Genomic DNA, 16,109 nt, shown 5'->3' with positions numbered 1-16,109 from the left:
GGCTGGATTACCAAAGCTTATCCATACTTTTGTTGGCCAGTTAAGAATCTTAGCGAGTCATATGAACTCTTAAAAGTTGAAAATATGGCCATGCAGAGAGTCTGCATACAGTCAGGCTGATGTGTGTGTGTGAGCACTGTGCTCCTGCAATATTGTTTAAGGGGTAACTTCCATAAGATTTTAGGGAGACCAAGACCAAGAACTTGCAAATAAATGAAACTGTGCATGGGTATAAGCATGTGGATATTTTCTAATGACTCTAGCACTTTACCCACGTTTTCAGCCACACTGAGCTGTCTTTGTTCCACAAAGAAACAGAAGAGTAAACTGTTAAGTCAAGTGTAAACTTTCAATCCACCTTTATTGGCCATGCATCAGAGAATACAGCAACCACATCCCCTTTTTACTGGCTGGTGCACACTTGACTATCAGCACAATGAAGTACAGTAAGCCATGAAGGTATTAAAACTTCAGGGTCCCTGTCCTCTTTTCAACACAAAGAGAAACCCTGGAAGGACTGGTCTGTCCGGCCTCACTGAGATGTTTTTGTGTGATTGTTAGTTCCAGTCCTCTAGTCACTGCACAGAGGGTGACGAAGCGCATGGTGTTGGGGGTGTGTGCAAGGGGTTAAATGTGTGTGTGTGTGTGTGTGTAGAGAGAGAGAGAGAGTTGGGGGGTGCACCTTTAAAAAGACCCTCATTCCAATGAGAAGAGAGGCAAACAGAGCCAGCAACGTCACTCAATGGGCGCTCTCCATGGTAACCAGCCAGAACCTGCAGTTGCCTGGCTACGGGACCCTATAATGTGGTGGTATGGATGAGCCTAATAAAAGGCCTAGCCTGCAGACATTCCAGCAAGCATGGACACACACGCATACACATATACACATATGCACACACCAGCAGTCTGGAAGATGAAGAGGGGATTTACTTAAAGCCTGTGATTTAGCAGTGGTCACTGGAGAAAGAGCTGCGACAGCAGAAGCACACTTGTTGCATTATGTTTGTTTTAATGGCAGCTGGTAAGTGTTGCCATAAATGTCTACTGGAAACAAGAACTAGCCATGGGGTAGACAGAAATGAGAAACTTAAGTGAGGCTGTGTCTCACATTATTCATATCACAAACACATCTCATAGATCTATTACTGTATATACTTTACCACATTACACAGAGAGCTGTGTTGACCTCTCAACCTGGCCCTGCTCAGTGCAGGGAGAGAGCGCCACATGGGTAAGGTCATGTCAGAATTTGGCCAGGTTGGCTGATGATGTCAGATCTGTGCTGACGTGCAGCCCAGTGTCATGAGGGTTGGGGGGTGGGCTGGGTTGTTGTTTCTCATGGCCTGAACTTTGAACCCTGAATCTGGCCTCAGGTCAGCCGAGTCGGAAGTCACTTCCCTTGACTGACCAGGCATGATCTCATCGAAGCAGAATCTCCCACATTTGATGGAGGTCACAACCCTTGACCCGAGCTCCTAAAATCAGCTGAAGCATTTGAACAAACAGCCACTGCTTTGTCATGTTATGACATTTCTGAGTGAAGAGACAGTGTGGATTGGCAATTCAATTTTTTTATTCAGCAGCACAAGAAAAATTCACTGAAGTAATTGCAGATATTACGGTGCAGATGATTAGTAAAATAGAGGAGGTTTTTCTTAACAAGTGCGTGTTTTTACAGATCCTGATTCAGACTTACAGTACAATGACGCAGAGCAAGCAGGTGCATACAGCCTATACTCCTCTCAGCTGGACAGCGGTTACTCATAGACAGTAAAGCCGAGAGTCAGCAGGTGGTTAAATGTGCGGACAAATGTGGCTTTGTATATGGAGCTAATGACTCCATGAGCCATTCGTCTGAGAAACAATGCGAGAGCTAACATGTTTAGAGACGGAGATCAGAAAACTCGCGTCCTTTTCTCTAACGCGTCTGCACAGTTACCAGCTCGGTGACTCACGGGTTTTGTCACAGCCTCGTAACACGACCAGGCTTCCTGTGCAGTGGACAGCGGAACAGGAAACAGGAAGGAACATGTGGGGTGTGTGTGTGTGAGAGAGAAAGGAGGGGTCGAGGGGGGGCTTTAGCATTAATGTCACTTGAAATGAGCTTGGTGGTAGTGTTGAACTGCTTCCAAAGCATACATGCACACAGATACAGGGGAAAGTATACCTGGAAGTAAACACACATACACACTCACACACACACATACATGGACACACTCCATAAAGCTTGTGCATGTTAATGTAAATCTAACCAAACACTTTGCTTCTGTAAAGTGAAATGAGCCTGGGTTCATAGTATTTGCTCACTTTCATATTTGGATCACACTTTTTTCATTTCAATGATTAATTATAAACTTTTTTTTTTTTTAAAAAGCACTCAGTAGACCTTCGCCGTCACCATGCTAGTTCCACATGTTGGATATTCACCAAACGTTAATCGTACCTGCTGCCACACACCCCTTTGGCCAATTAGAGTGAAGCTAATCTGTGCTTCCTTGCCACATGAGCAACCGTTCCAAAGAGTTTCATGATGTTGTGTGAATCTACTCAAAAGTTACACGCATCTTTATGTGAAGCCAGGCCCATGTCCAATTTCTCTGGTGGAGGTAATACATTTCCTGACTCCTGTTTTGTTATATACCATTTAAAGCACTGAATACAAACATCAATACTGTAACAAGAGTTCACTCTCTCTCTCTCTCACACACACACACACACACACACACACACACACACACACACACACTCTCTCACACACACACAGACACAAACTGTAGTCACCGCTTTCCAGGTTGGGACACAAATGTATTTGCTGCCAACTCGCTGCCAAGTATTCAGCCACACCTCTCTAAAACTGCACAGGTTGTTTTAAGTGCTGCTGCCGTTGCTGTGACAGATAATTTCAGACAAGCCAACAAAAGCTTTACCATTATCCCTCCCTGCACCTTTACAGCAACAGATGAAGTGTTTTACTAACAGTTTGATGATGAATACCGTGCTAAAGGAGGGTTTTATCTCAAAATTAAGAGGAAAGGAGATGTTGAAACCAGGAGCTTTCACTCCTCTCATACCTATCTGAATGAGATCATGTTGCAATATGTCATCCAAACAAGGTCATTTCAAACACTCGATGCACTGATACAAGCACATATGCAAGCATGCATGGACACACACACACAGAGGCATATACACTCATTGGCCACTTTATTTGATACACCTGTACAGTCGAATACAATCCAATACAACTATTCTGCCGTACTATTATGATGTCTATAATGCTCAAGTTTTCGTTGTCACAGTAACAGAGGTGTTCATTCAATTATCTGTTTGGCATTGAGGTGTTTCTAATATTCAGTCCCCCAATGTATATAAATAGGGAGGACAAAAAAAAAAAAAAAAATAGAAACACCTCTAAATATAATGTAGTCCAGTACAAGCCCTCTGCAAACTACAACTTCAATAATAAACACAGAGTTAAATTTAGACATTCTAAACATTATAAGCTTTCTTAAAAGGAAGCATTTAGCATATACATATATCTATATAGATAGATAGATAGATAGATATGGATATAGACAACCCCCCCCCCCCCCCCCCCCACCCCTTATTATATAGGGCTTTTTTTATGCACTTTGTTTTATGTGTTACTTTTAGACTTACATGCTTTTTCTTGTGTCTTTTAATGTTCATGACTCCTTGAGCGACTGCACAAGAGTTCCTATGTGTGTGGACTACTGATGTATGCACAAATGGCAAATAAAATTCTTGATTCTTCTTCTTGATTCTTATATATATATACAGAGGTAAGGAAGTCAGACCAGACAAAGACTTGAATGACAGCTCTCTACTGAGATGAAGAAGAGGCCCAGCAGTATGAGGAATGTTTGGGGGTGCGGGGGTCAGTTGACATTTCTGATTTACCACGGTAAGCACAACGCATGTGGTATCAGACTCTTCAACTAACATGACAAAAAAAAAAAAAAAAACCTCTAACATTGAGGGTTGTGGTGGCATGCCACACCAGCAGTTATTCATCATGTTTACGGCAGCAGCACAAAGACTGTGAGACAGGTGGTGCTGTTGTCAGCATTAGACTCTGGTAGTGATGTTGACTCCCAAATTAGCATAGGATGTGGCAATCAGTGGCTGAGTAAATAAACAGTCTGAAACACACACACACATATGCAGGCACACACGCAGCCACACCGACACACACACACACACACAGACAGGATCAGGATCCTAAGGTGTGATAAGTGCATTGTTTTGACACTAATTGTATCTTGCAGGAAACTCTGTTGCTATTCTTGGGATTGCTGGCTATTTGCTCTAATGACCTATATTTAGTCCAGCACATGCAAAAAGTTAACACAACACTCGACCTTTGAAAAAGTCAAATGTAAAGCAGATAAAGCCAATGTGTGGAGGGTTTTCTTCTGTTTCTCCCTCTCTGTCTCTTTGTGCATGATGGGACTTCAGTTTATGTCCAAGAATGAAAAGTTGTAGTGCATGTCACCCACTGAAGGGAGTCCTGCATGACTGAGCCACCTACCACAGAGAGTGGGAGAAAAGACACCCTACCGCAGAGTGAAGGTCTGGTGTAGAGTGTTAAAGCCTGGTTTTCTTCAGTTTTATTCACAAGCATCCCATGTCCGCCCAGAAATAATGAGAACGGCACTGTTGAACACAAGGTCAATCTGTAAAGCACTTTCCTTTAAAGTAAGTTGAGACAAAGCATGTGACTTGGAAAATGGGACAAAATGCCAGTTTCAAGTTTTCCCATTTTGTTATGTATGTTCATATTTTAATGTAGATTTAATAGGGTGTTTGATTCTAGAGGTTTTAAAGATTACTGGCATAGTTTGGATGTTTCTGCCAGTGCTGAGGAGTGTGTGACAGCAGCATGATTCATTTCTCATTTCAGAGTCACGCCTGGCGCCGCAATTAAACCAATTCAGCTGCAGAATTCAAAGTGAGATCAAACAGCGTCAAATTCATGCAAAAAACATTTGCCAGCAATACTAATCTCTTTTGAAACAATAACATAGGAGGAGACTGCTTCAGGGAATGACACCCCACTTGTGAGAGGGTAGAGAGGTCAAAGGTCGCAGGGGTTACGGGATCATTAAGGGCATCTGTGGGCTCCTGAGGCTGACGAGGGCAGCGAGCAGCAGTGGGGCAGAAAATATCAACTTCGAGAGAAAAGACTTTGTTTTGATGCTGGAGGATTTTCCATGACAGGTTGCTTATGTGGTTCTTCATATGTGCCGCTCATATGGGCTGCATGTGTGTGTGTGCCTATCCACCCGTATACATGCATACATGTGTGTGTGTGTGTGTGTGTGTGTGTGCATCCTCTCACAGCAGGAATTGCGAGACAGGCAGCAGACGGAGGGAGTCAGCTGTGGCTCTTTGTCTCTGGCTGTCCAGTATAGCTAATCCTATCTGGAATCTGAGATTGTTAAGGACAGGGAGGCAAGAGGGATGAAAACAAGCGAAATGGCTTTAGAAGGAGGGCGAGAAAGAAGGATATTGAGCAACAAGTGTGACCACGTCTTAATTCCCCACAACTGGGCCACACGAGACATTACTACAAAACTCCACCAAGTGGCATAAGGCAATTTCCATTGTCAGCGCCACTTGAGTGGCCAGCTAATTTGATAATCTGTAATATTCCAAGTATATAGTTTTATAATCTACTTGCTGGCAAAACTTTGCTTCAAACTGTAAGCACACTTTAGAAAACGGCTTCTCTCTAAAAAACCTTGCAGCAGATATTCTATGACCAATAAAGCATACACATACACATACACAAAAAAACAGATTATGGTGCATTTGTGTTACAAATAAGAAACAGACTCACATGTTTGTGCGCCTGATTCAGCGTCTGATCAGGAAGCAGCGTGAGGAGGAGATGGCGAGGAGATATCGTACCCAAATGGGTCTTATTGTAACACATTTGCCTGAGTTCAGGAAGACAATGTTGGTTATCAGTCAAATATGTGACATCCTCTTGTAAAATTATATTGCAGTTGGGCGGGGAGTGCCGTGGTGGTGGTGGTGCAGGTGATGAGCTGACCGTGGGAAAGAGGAGTTGGCTTACGTTTTGCATGACGTGAAATGTTTTGAGAGTGAGGAATTGTCTGAAGTTTGGACTCGGAGCCAAACTTTGATTACGACCTCTGTGGAATTTCTGAATAGAAACCATATAAAGTACAGCGCTAAAATCTGGCATGGTGTTTACCCCCCTAACCCTTCCCTCCCGCACGCATGCACACACACACACACACACAGACACACACACACACACACACACACACATCCCCCAAAGCCCCACAAAGCAGCTTACCCCTGAGGAGTGAAGGCAACATGACTGGTTGAGTGTTGGCCTTCAAAATGCTGCTCCACACATTGCCTGTATGATCCTGGCTTTGTGGGCATGCTCGCCTATGCATGTGTGCATTTGTTTGTCTGTGTGTGTGTGTGTGTGTGAGAGAGAGACAGAGAGACAGAGTGTGTTGGGCCCTTGTACGTGCCACATTCCTCTGGTGCAGAGCAGCAGAAAGGGCAGTGGCCCCACTTCAGCAGAGGTGCGAGAGGGGGGTGGAGAGCAGAGTGATTGATGGGCGCGGGCAGAGGACCGTGATGTGCCGGACAGGTGGATGTAAAACTGAGCGGGACAGCACAGAGGCTCAGTGGTGATGGAGAGGCGTCTGATTGGACAACAGGAGAGATTATTAACCCAGAGGAGAGACTGAGTGGAATTAAGTGAGATGAGTGGATAACAGTTTAGACACCTATAAATTCACCACTGGAATGAAAAGAGACTTATAGTAATATTCAGAGGTAGAGGTAACGAATTACATTTACTCATGCAACTGTAATTGAGTCGCTTTTTGGTGTATTTTTTAAGTCAGTAATTTTACTTTTACTTCACAACATTTTAAATCATATTGATTCCAGAGAACAAATGATCAATGACAGATTGTGGAACCTTTCACAGCGAACAGCCAGAGGAAGAGGAACCTGGCTCGACTTTGTTGGTTCTACTTTTTGTCGTTTCCACATTTCAAATTAAAGGTGCACGAGGAAAAACTGCAGATGATTGATGGAAGCAAGGACCATTGAGACTCATCTGGCAAAAATGTGGATTAAGTGACGATGAGCATCATGTAGACTCAACCATCAAGTTATGCGCTTAATCCACATTAGTCAGTTCAGTATAGAGAGTCCTCACCTTAATCAGCAATTTTGTGCAATGCACCTTTAAAGAATTTAGTTTTAAAGTGTGTTCGTTCCTCCTCCTGTAGCTGTATGGAAAAGATCACAGCTAACACAGTTACTGTTTTGACAAAGTAACTCAGTTTTACTCCCAGTACATTTTAAATGAGCTACTTCTCACTTTTATTGCAGTAGATTTTTACAGCAGAACTTTTACTTTACTTCTAATACTCTTTGCCCCAGTGGTTATATTGGAAGATTTAAAACTTTGGTTGTTGTTTAGTGTAGATCTTGCCGTCAATCTTGAATGCATCGCCAAGCATTACATCATGTGTGTGTGGGTGTGTGTGTGTGTGTTTGAGAGAGAGAAGAAATATCTTTGACTTTTGATGTTCTCCAGTAAATCATCTCACAAGGCAAAGGGGAAAAAAATAACTGCAAACAGAGCTGAACGGTTCCCACATGAGCACACACACACACACTAGAAACAACAAAAACAAGAAACAGAAAATGAAAGAAAAACATATAGAACTCAAGAAAGAGAAGGAGAGAGAGAAATTATTTTATAAAGTGTAATCTGATTGTCAAAAAGTTGGGATAATGATGAAAAAAAAAAGAGTTGCTCCACCATAGGAGTGATATAACATGACTTCCCTCTCAAGGGAAAATATTCTTCTTATGGATAAGATCACTCTGCTCCAATTGTTTAAACTGTATGGTCATGGATGTAAACTGTCCTAAATGGTTTACCGGAAGGAAGTAAGGAGACATACACATTCACACACAGGGAAATCAAATGATGTTTGACGCAGAGAGTCTCTTCGGTGACGATAACACCGATCCCATCAGGCTCCCCGCTTCAGCGCGATGCTGACTCTGGCACGTTTCTTTCTCAGGGCCGCAGATCTGTCCAGCCTTTCCTGAGAAAAAACCCAAACACCCTTTGCTCCGAAGGTTGTGATCTCATCCTGATCCAAGACTGATAAGGACCTCAATTACCCCTCAGAGAGCCGGCTGGATCCCGCCCTTCAAGCCGTGCTCCAGTCTGCACCGACAGCAAATCACCTTCAGGAAGCCTGGCCTACATTTCCCCATGTGGGCCAAGGTCACAGGTTTCACCTCTACCCTACACCAGCAGGCCGAGCACAGGCGAAGATGGTATATTCATCAAGCTTCAGTATTTTTTGAGCTCACACACACATGGTGGGAGTTACCTAAAGACAAATAAAAAAAAAAAAAAAAAAAAAAAAAGATTGGACTGAGATGAGGACTTTCTCTCAACCTTTCTGTGCAGCTCAGCAACGACTGCCAACAGGCAATCACCTTCTGCCAGCTCTTTGTATTGCAACATTCAAACTTGCCTTGACAATGATGGAGTAGTCCCTTGCAGCCTATAAAACAGATCAAAGTGACCCTGTGGTATCTTGAACTAGCGATAAACAAGTAATCAAAATGACTCAGTGCAATATCCAAATACCAGGGGCTGTATTTGCTTTAAGATACTCTTTTTTGCAATTTCTGCTTTTATTTTGATAGTTACAGTAGAGAGAGACAGGAAAAGCAGGGGATGACATGCAGCAAAGGACCTGGGCTTGGACTGGAACCCAGGATGCTGCAGTCTCAGCCTCAACAGGTGGTGCACCACCATGCTCTACCACATGTCCTACTGGGGTGCCCAGGAGCTTTTTTTTTGTTGTTGTTGTTTTTTTGGATAAACGTAAAATGTGTAGCAAAATAACATTGTAAATACAGTATCAAGGTGCAACAGAGATGCCCCGGCCTACAAGTCACAATCTCCAGACGTAAGAAAACGAGTTTGGCACAGACGGCGGCAAAAATCACAACATCATCATCATCATCACTTCAAGTTCTTTCCAGTGTAGATGAAAAGTACGATGCAAAAACTAGCAATGGCAATATACTCAGTCTTACACGCAGAGTTGGGAGTAATCAGATTACTGTAGTTAGATTACTTTTCCCAGTAACAAGGTAATGAATTACATTTTAATTGGCAGATATTGATTCTCAGTGGGGAAAATAAGGCATCACATGAGTGGAGGTTATCAGCCAGGTCTACCTCCTGTCTGCTGGTCTAGGATTAGATTTTCATGTCTTATGTATTAGTTTAATAAGCTAAACTGAACCTAAATCAGTACTCATATGTGATGTCTTGATCTTTTGATAAGGGCTGTAAAGTCATGCTATTTACAAATTATTGTAATAGTAATTTGTTACTTATTCTTAGAGAGAGTACATAATTATTGTGATCACAATTTGTAGAAAGTAATCGGTAACTTCATTCGTTTTTTTTTTTTTTTTTTTTTTTGAGGTAGTTACCCAACATTGGCATTTGTCCTTTGGGGGTATCAAGTACCACAAGTTCTATATAAAAGACCTTTAGCCTCACATGTACACAAAACCGAAGACTTAGTTGTCCTAATTTGAGTTCAAATCTCGATCATTTCAGCAAAACTTAAAAATAACAAAAAAACAAACAAACAAAAAAACAAAAACAAAAAAAAAACACTGTTAAAAAGCACAGGCAGTGAAAGCACTTAAATCACTGGTCATTTACTAAAATTTATTAGAGATATTTAAAACACTATAAGTCACAAAGACACACTGACAATAAAACATCAATAAAAAGAGGCACAATTTACAAGCAACATTCAAACCTTTCACACTCATTTACACCAAGACTGTACAATATACACACACACACACACACACAAATCTTATAAAAGCAGGGTATGAAAACAGAGTAATTCCACTGAACATTATAAGTTACCAGGCTGTATCAGTGGCGCCTTAACCATTCATTAAGATCAGCCACAGCTGACATGAAGACGTGCCAGCCGCACCTAAAGCTGAGAGACTCACACCTTTACATTCATACATATTCCCAGGATCCCTTGAGTGTGCAAGGATTTCATGACAGGAGGGTGATGAGCGCATCCAGAAACTTGGTTCTGTCTTCCGTCTTCAGTTCAATTACTGGGGAGGGAAAAGGACAGGTGAGGTGAAGTGCATGGAGAAACTTTTTTCCACATCGGCCACATAATTATGTTTCCTATTTGAATATTTATTGCAATTAAGTTTTGACATACAGAACAGGGACACAGGCAGGTTGGGAAAATGTTTAGATCAGGGATGCGTTGTAACACTCTTGCTGCTCAATCACAAGACAATGTTTTTTCTTTCAGTGTGGCCTTAGAGAATAAAGACAAGATCAAGCCTGCTATCTAGTGGCCAATGTTGAGAAGGTCAACTTGCTACATCCACAGTTCTAGACCAGCGCATTTAAACCGCTTAGAGATGAATACGTTTAGGTTTCTGAGGTTTGCAGAACAGCCATATTTTGCCTGTTTTATTACCTTTTCAGCTCTGTCTAAAACTGTGGTGATTCTCTATGCCTGCAGCTCCCCGTATGCTTATTTCAATGGATTTTGTCACATGACTAAGCCCATCACTTACTTGAGGTATCAAAGTGATCATGGAGCGTCCTGGAGCTGGTGCTCTCTGCAGCTTTCTCAAATGCCCGACCAAAGAAACTAGCACAAAGAAATGGACAAAAATTGACTGAATTGGCCAATAATTTTTACATCCACATACTGTAAAAGTGTTTTAGTGAAGGGGCATTTTCTGAAGAAAGCTTTGAAATCCAGGAAGGCACGAGCACGTGCTCAGAGGCAGGGCTACATAATCAAAAGAAAATCAAAATCACAATATTTACTTTTGCAATATCTGAAATGCAAAATTGGACTTTTTTCTTTTTAAAGAAATAAAGTGGTGTTTCAGACAGCTTCACAAAGAGATAAGACTGATGAAAAGGCCTCACCAACAACTCAAATTGCAGGTTAGGATTAGAGACAAAAACATGTTTATATGCAAATCAAGAAAGAAAACTATGAGATGTATTTTTGTCAGTATCGTATAGTGCTACAAAAAGGAGTCTTACTTCTTCTTATCCGATGTCTCCGACTCCGGTGGGATGCCCGCGACGATCACAGTTCCCTTCTCCACATCCATGGGAGCGGCCATGATGAGGGGCAGCAGTTTGCAGCGTTTATTCCTCGTCTAACGAACAAAGACAAAACATCAAAAGAACATAAACACACACTTTCAAAGCACATCAGAGCAACTTCCATTTTGATAGTGACGTGCATGAAACACTCACAGAATGGACAAAGGCCTTCAGCAGGTACTTGCAGAGCAGAGTCAAGGCCATGGGCTTGGAAAACAGCTTCACATCAGGGGTTCCCTACACATGACAGAGGCGAGGGAAACAGATTGAGTTGTGGGGGTTGTCATGTGATGCTAACCTGCAGCCTGTACATGTATTGGTCATGCAGAAATAGAGTTGTACCTCCATGAGGTAGCAGTAGAGGAAGGGTCCCTGTGACAGAATGAGGTTGGTGCAGATGCAGCTGGCCACAGTCTGCTGAATGGCGATCAGCTTCTTCTTAGCCAGGTCGATGCCCAAATGAAGACGCTCCAGATTACTCCTACACAGACAAGAGGACCAACCAGAGACAGAGAGATTTTTCTGGTGAACTTTTTGTAATTTGCTGGGTCAAATGTAAAATTGCTCCACTTTCCCATGTCTTGTCATTATTCAAGTGTTGATTTTCCATGACCTATGTAAACATGAGTTTCTGTTTCCTTGAGCAAAATGTTAAACACACCTCAGAATCAGGGGACTTATTAAAGTGAATTATTTCATTTCACTCAGAGGGGAAAGTGAACACAGTGCAAAATAATATTACAATCAGTGAATAACCATTTACTGATTTTTTTTTTTAATGCCAAGGCTGACAAAATTCCACGGTATTCCATGGCGTGTCCACAGAATGGTTTAAATTCTCTCTGAAATAGGCTTTCCAGAAATTCAATGATCAGTGGGAACCCTGGAGAAGCGTGAGAAACATTTCATGTCTTTCAACAGCTCGATACATTACTTCTCAGGCTGAAATACATCAATCATGTCAACGGGTTTGAACAAATTTGACAGTAGTATAATTTAAGCCATGGAGCTGGTTCACTTTCCTCCGGACTGACTGGACGCTGCAACCAGTGGATTTGGGGGGACTTCCTCTAATGCACACATGAGACAAGCTGTAAAATGCCCCCGCTTTTCTTCCTGTTTCACACCTGGAAAGGCAGTCCAGGGCCTTGATGAAGGTGTCACTGGCACTCTCATCTTTCTCTGTGCTCTCCAGCAAAGCAGCAGCAGCGTGCACCACGTCACTGGCCAGGAAACGGTTCTTAAAGCCAAAGTGAACACCAAATGTTTGGATACGGATATCCTTCATACTGGTGGAGAGAAGGAGACAAACAGACGCCAAGGGTATCATTTCAGATTCTCTGAAGTTACATGCCAGAATATGTAAATGATAGAAGAACCTAAGTGATAGCAATTGTCATCATTTATGTCATTTCTGTCTAGGTTCACACCCATATTTATTGGAAGACTCTTCTATGACGTCCCTCAAGTTCTCCTTGATTGAGATGTCCATGCAGTTGAATTTCTGACGGACTTGCTTCAGGGGGAGCCTGCAAAAAGGGCAAAAAGAGGAGAAACAACAAACTCTGCATCAACCACTATAAATAATACCTGCCATTCAAATTGCTATCAAATGAGGCGAAGAAGCAGTTCTAATTCACCTTCCAGGCAAGAGACAAAACTCAACGCCCAAACAGCTGAAGTTCATTACAACGAGTGTAACGTTTTACTCTTAACCTGACAAGCATTTCCTCTAAGGCCTTACCCCATATCAGCAAGGAACTCCTGAAGTTTCTTTTGCCCATTCAAAGACCAAAGCTTAAAGTTGCAGGATGTGTAGCAGGAATTACAGATGCTCTCATACAGGGACCAGTGCTGGTAGAGGGTCAGACGCAGGCTGAGGCAGGGAGGGTTAAGGAAAACACAATGAGAAAGGAGAGAGTGGGAGGGGGTGAAAGAGAGACACCACATAGTGCTTGTATCATTCTTTTCTGCAGTTATAGCACTTAAAAAGGTAAGGAAAATGAGTCTCAGCGTTGAGGAAAAGGATACTCATATTCAAAGGAGATCCTCATACAGTCGATGGAGAGAGAGTTCTCCTCATCCTCATTCCTGTGGTTGTGCCGGGAAACATGTCGCTGCATGGTGGCGATGTCTGTCACATACTTCATGCTAAAAAGGACAAGACATACACAAGTACATCATATTTAGTGTGGATATGTGTCTTCATGCAAATATATATCACAAACATCTTGTAACCAGAAGAGGGGAAAAAAGCACTGTATGTGATACTGCACTCTTTCAGAGAGAATGTGTGTATTTCTGTAGGAAATTAACAGATGGATTTATGAGGGGATTCTTACTGTGTAATTTTATCATGAACCCACTGGTCTGTCAGCCCAATAATCGCCCACCTGAAAAAAGCAATAGCAAAGCTTATTCTAAACATCTGCGGCATTTGTAGTGTCATTTTTTAATCAGTCTTAAAAAAACATCTGCATGATTTTTAGGTCATTAAAAACATGAAATAGCTTACCAGAGCATATCCTTGGTGTCTTTACTCAACACCCACGCCAGCTCAAACAGCATCATTGCAGCCTGACAGAGGCAACACATTTATATTTTATTCAGAAACAGTGTACCACTGGTCTTCCTAGATCCAGAGGCCTGCCATCCAAAAGGTTAATACACAGGATAAACAAAGGTCTGCTAAATGCTGTATGTTCTCTTTTGAAACGGCAGACCTCAGTGTTTTGAGATCTGGTTATAGAAAAGTGCAGCTGCTGGGCAATATGAGTACCAGCCAGGTCATATCAATTTATTATTAAGGTTATTCTTCATAACAACAAGTAAGATGATACCTGAAATGATAGTAGGCCTGCAATTCCATAAAATGAACAGTCAAAATGTGTATCTGGATGCAAAATTGTTATTTATTTCCATTATACTACTTGATTTTTTAAGACCTCCAGACCTGTGCAGGAACAAAAACATGTACTCACTGAAGTCCCATGGTATTCATATTGTTCATAGTCAAACAAGATCTCACGCCTGCAAAACAAGAGCAAATTAGTGTCAGTTTATTCATTGTGCTAACAAACTGACACTATGCCAACGTTTCCTGAAAAAATTAACTTCACCTTCGTGCCTCCCACTCCCTCCTCGCCCGCTGTCTGTCAATTCTCCTTTCAACGGCTCCCTATAATGACAAGATCACAAGCAGTGATACAAACATTGCACTTTAGTACAATTAAGTTACAATTAGTAGTGAATACCAATTACGCTCATACTTCATCGAATCTACGTCGTTTCCCAGAAGGCTCTGAACCCAAGTCACTCTCATTCCCAGAATCATCTCCATCCTCCTCATCTTCGTCACGGAAAATATCATCATAGGAGGGCACACCCAGGTCATCATCCTGTTTGATTAGCAACTTTATCTGCGGAGAAAAAGGACGAGACCAATCAAACTGTTGCTTAGAGTAAGAGTTCAGAGATCTTATCCAAGACTAATACCAAAAGCTCAGAGTAACATGTCAGAAATAAAAGCAGTGTCTTGACTTTCTGCATTTTTTCTGCACACAGACATCTATGTTTCTCAAATGGTGGGGAAAATAAGGATTTTATGTCAATTATTTTGTTCACCGAACCCAAAAATAATGGTTCAAACCTCAAGTGTTCAGTGAACGTTATAGATCAGACTCAGTACTCATATCACTTGATAAGTCAAGTATACCAATACTTGGTAATGGCACTGGAAAAGTGGTACCAGTGCATCTCTAATTATAGTTGCACCCTTTAGTATTCACAACCTGAGTTGAATTTATTACTGTCCTTCACCTGGGTGTCATTGTAGACATTGATCACGTCTACAGGCCGGTGTGTGTCACAGATGAAGAACACAGAGTCCTCATCTGGCTGCAACATCTCGAGGAGGTCGACATTGGCCCCACAGTTGACGAGAACAAAATAATGGAACTAGGAGCAAGACAACAAGTTATACATTAATTTCACATTGGGAGTACTGGAAAACTGAACATCTCTGCCCTGTTATTTAAACTCAGCTGTTATCAGGTAAACCTTTCATTACCTGCTCCTTGTGCTCAAGAAATGCAGTGCCCAGGTCCTGCCAGCCGGTGACTGGCACCAGGGTGTACTGGACCTGATCACAGTGGAACAGCGCCTGGTGGAAAATAAGATGTGGGTAACACTGCATCAGTCTATCGGGAACTATGGACCTCAGTCACTGTTATTAGAAAACAGAGTGCATAACATGAAGAAATGATGCATACTATTAATAACCGTAGCTGAAAACGTATCAACACCTGGTGGTGGATGATTTACTAGTCTCACATCTCATCTAATTCATGCCCACAGCAGCATGGGGTGTAAAGTTAGTCAACACTGCAGCTTGAAGGCACTAAAGCGACCAGAGGGGACTGGGGCTAACGCTGGCTAGCAGCTAACTGGTTTCTTTACCTGCAGTATCTTACAAGCGCAGAGAGCGTCGATGTCCGATGAAATCAGGAGGGCCACTCTCTGAAGGAAACACAGACAAACAAACAGATAAACAGCTTAAAAAAACAAAACAAAAACAACACAGGAGATAACAAAGGCACGGTCACAGTCTGCCATAGTTACGGTAAGCTAGCGTCAACTTCAGAGCTAGCCCAAACAACCTACCTGGTTGACAACAACGTCATAAAACTCCTTTCGTATGTCCGTGACAAACATTTTCCAAGTGTGTCGATTATGTAAAAAATAGTTTAAAAGCCGTCTGACGACGAGTTAAAACTTAAAATGTGTAGTGCCCTCCAGGAGCGGGTTATTTGCTGTCAGAGGCTTTTCGCTGCGGCAGTGTTTCTTGTTGGAAATGTGGCGCCAA

General features: G+C 42.2%; 1 protein-coding gene across 2 annotated transcripts in view; it reads right to left on the bottom strand.

Annotated features, from left to right (window-relative positions):
* Positions 1-16,109, bottom strand: part of cdc45 (CDC45 cell division cycle 45 homolog (S. cerevisiae)) — a 22,707-nt gene extending 6,598 nt beyond the window's left edge. Inside the window, exons 1-18 of one of the 2 annotated variants that reach the window (XR_003928708.1) lie at positions 15,908-16,109; positions 15,704-15,763; positions 15,315-15,407; positions 15,065-15,202; positions 14,515-14,664; positions 14,365-14,423; positions 14,227-14,275; positions 13,761-13,822; positions 13,588-13,638; positions 13,277-13,396; positions 12,990-13,121; positions 12,676-12,774; positions 12,373-12,534; positions 11,588-11,726; positions 11,399-11,482; positions 11,180-11,298; positions 10,696-10,772; positions 9,934-10,215 (exon numbers count right to left, since the gene is read on the bottom strand). Coding sequence is in view for 1 of the 2 variants with exons in the window: in XM_030059293.1 (XP_029915153.1) it covers positions 10,151-10,215; positions 10,696-10,772; positions 11,180-11,298; positions 11,399-11,482; positions 11,588-11,726; positions 12,373-12,534; positions 12,676-12,774; positions 12,990-13,121; positions 13,277-13,396; positions 13,588-13,638; positions 13,761-13,822; positions 14,227-14,275; positions 14,365-14,423; positions 14,515-14,664; positions 15,065-15,202; positions 15,315-15,407; positions 15,704-15,763; positions 15,908-15,958 (1,710 nt within the window). In the remaining variant the exon portion in view is untranslated. Of the gene's footprint in view, positions 1-9,781; positions 10,216-10,695; positions 10,773-11,179; positions 11,299-11,398; positions 11,483-11,587; positions 11,727-12,372; positions 12,535-12,675; positions 12,775-12,989; positions 13,122-13,276; positions 13,397-13,587; positions 13,639-13,760; positions 13,823-14,226; positions 14,276-14,364; positions 14,424-14,514; positions 14,665-15,064; positions 15,203-15,314; positions 15,408-15,703; positions 15,764-15,907 lie in introns of those variants that run through there. The other variant, XM_030059293.1, reaches the window with a different exon arrangement.

This window comes from Myripristis murdjan, chromosome 9 (genome assembly GCF_902150065.1).
Source record: "Myripristis murdjan chromosome 9, fMyrMur1.1, whole genome shotgun sequence".
NCBI lineage: Eukaryota > Metazoa > Chordata > Actinopteri > Holocentriformes > Holocentridae > Myripristis > Myripristis murdjan.
This window is presented reverse-complemented; position numbering and strand designations above follow the sequence as displayed.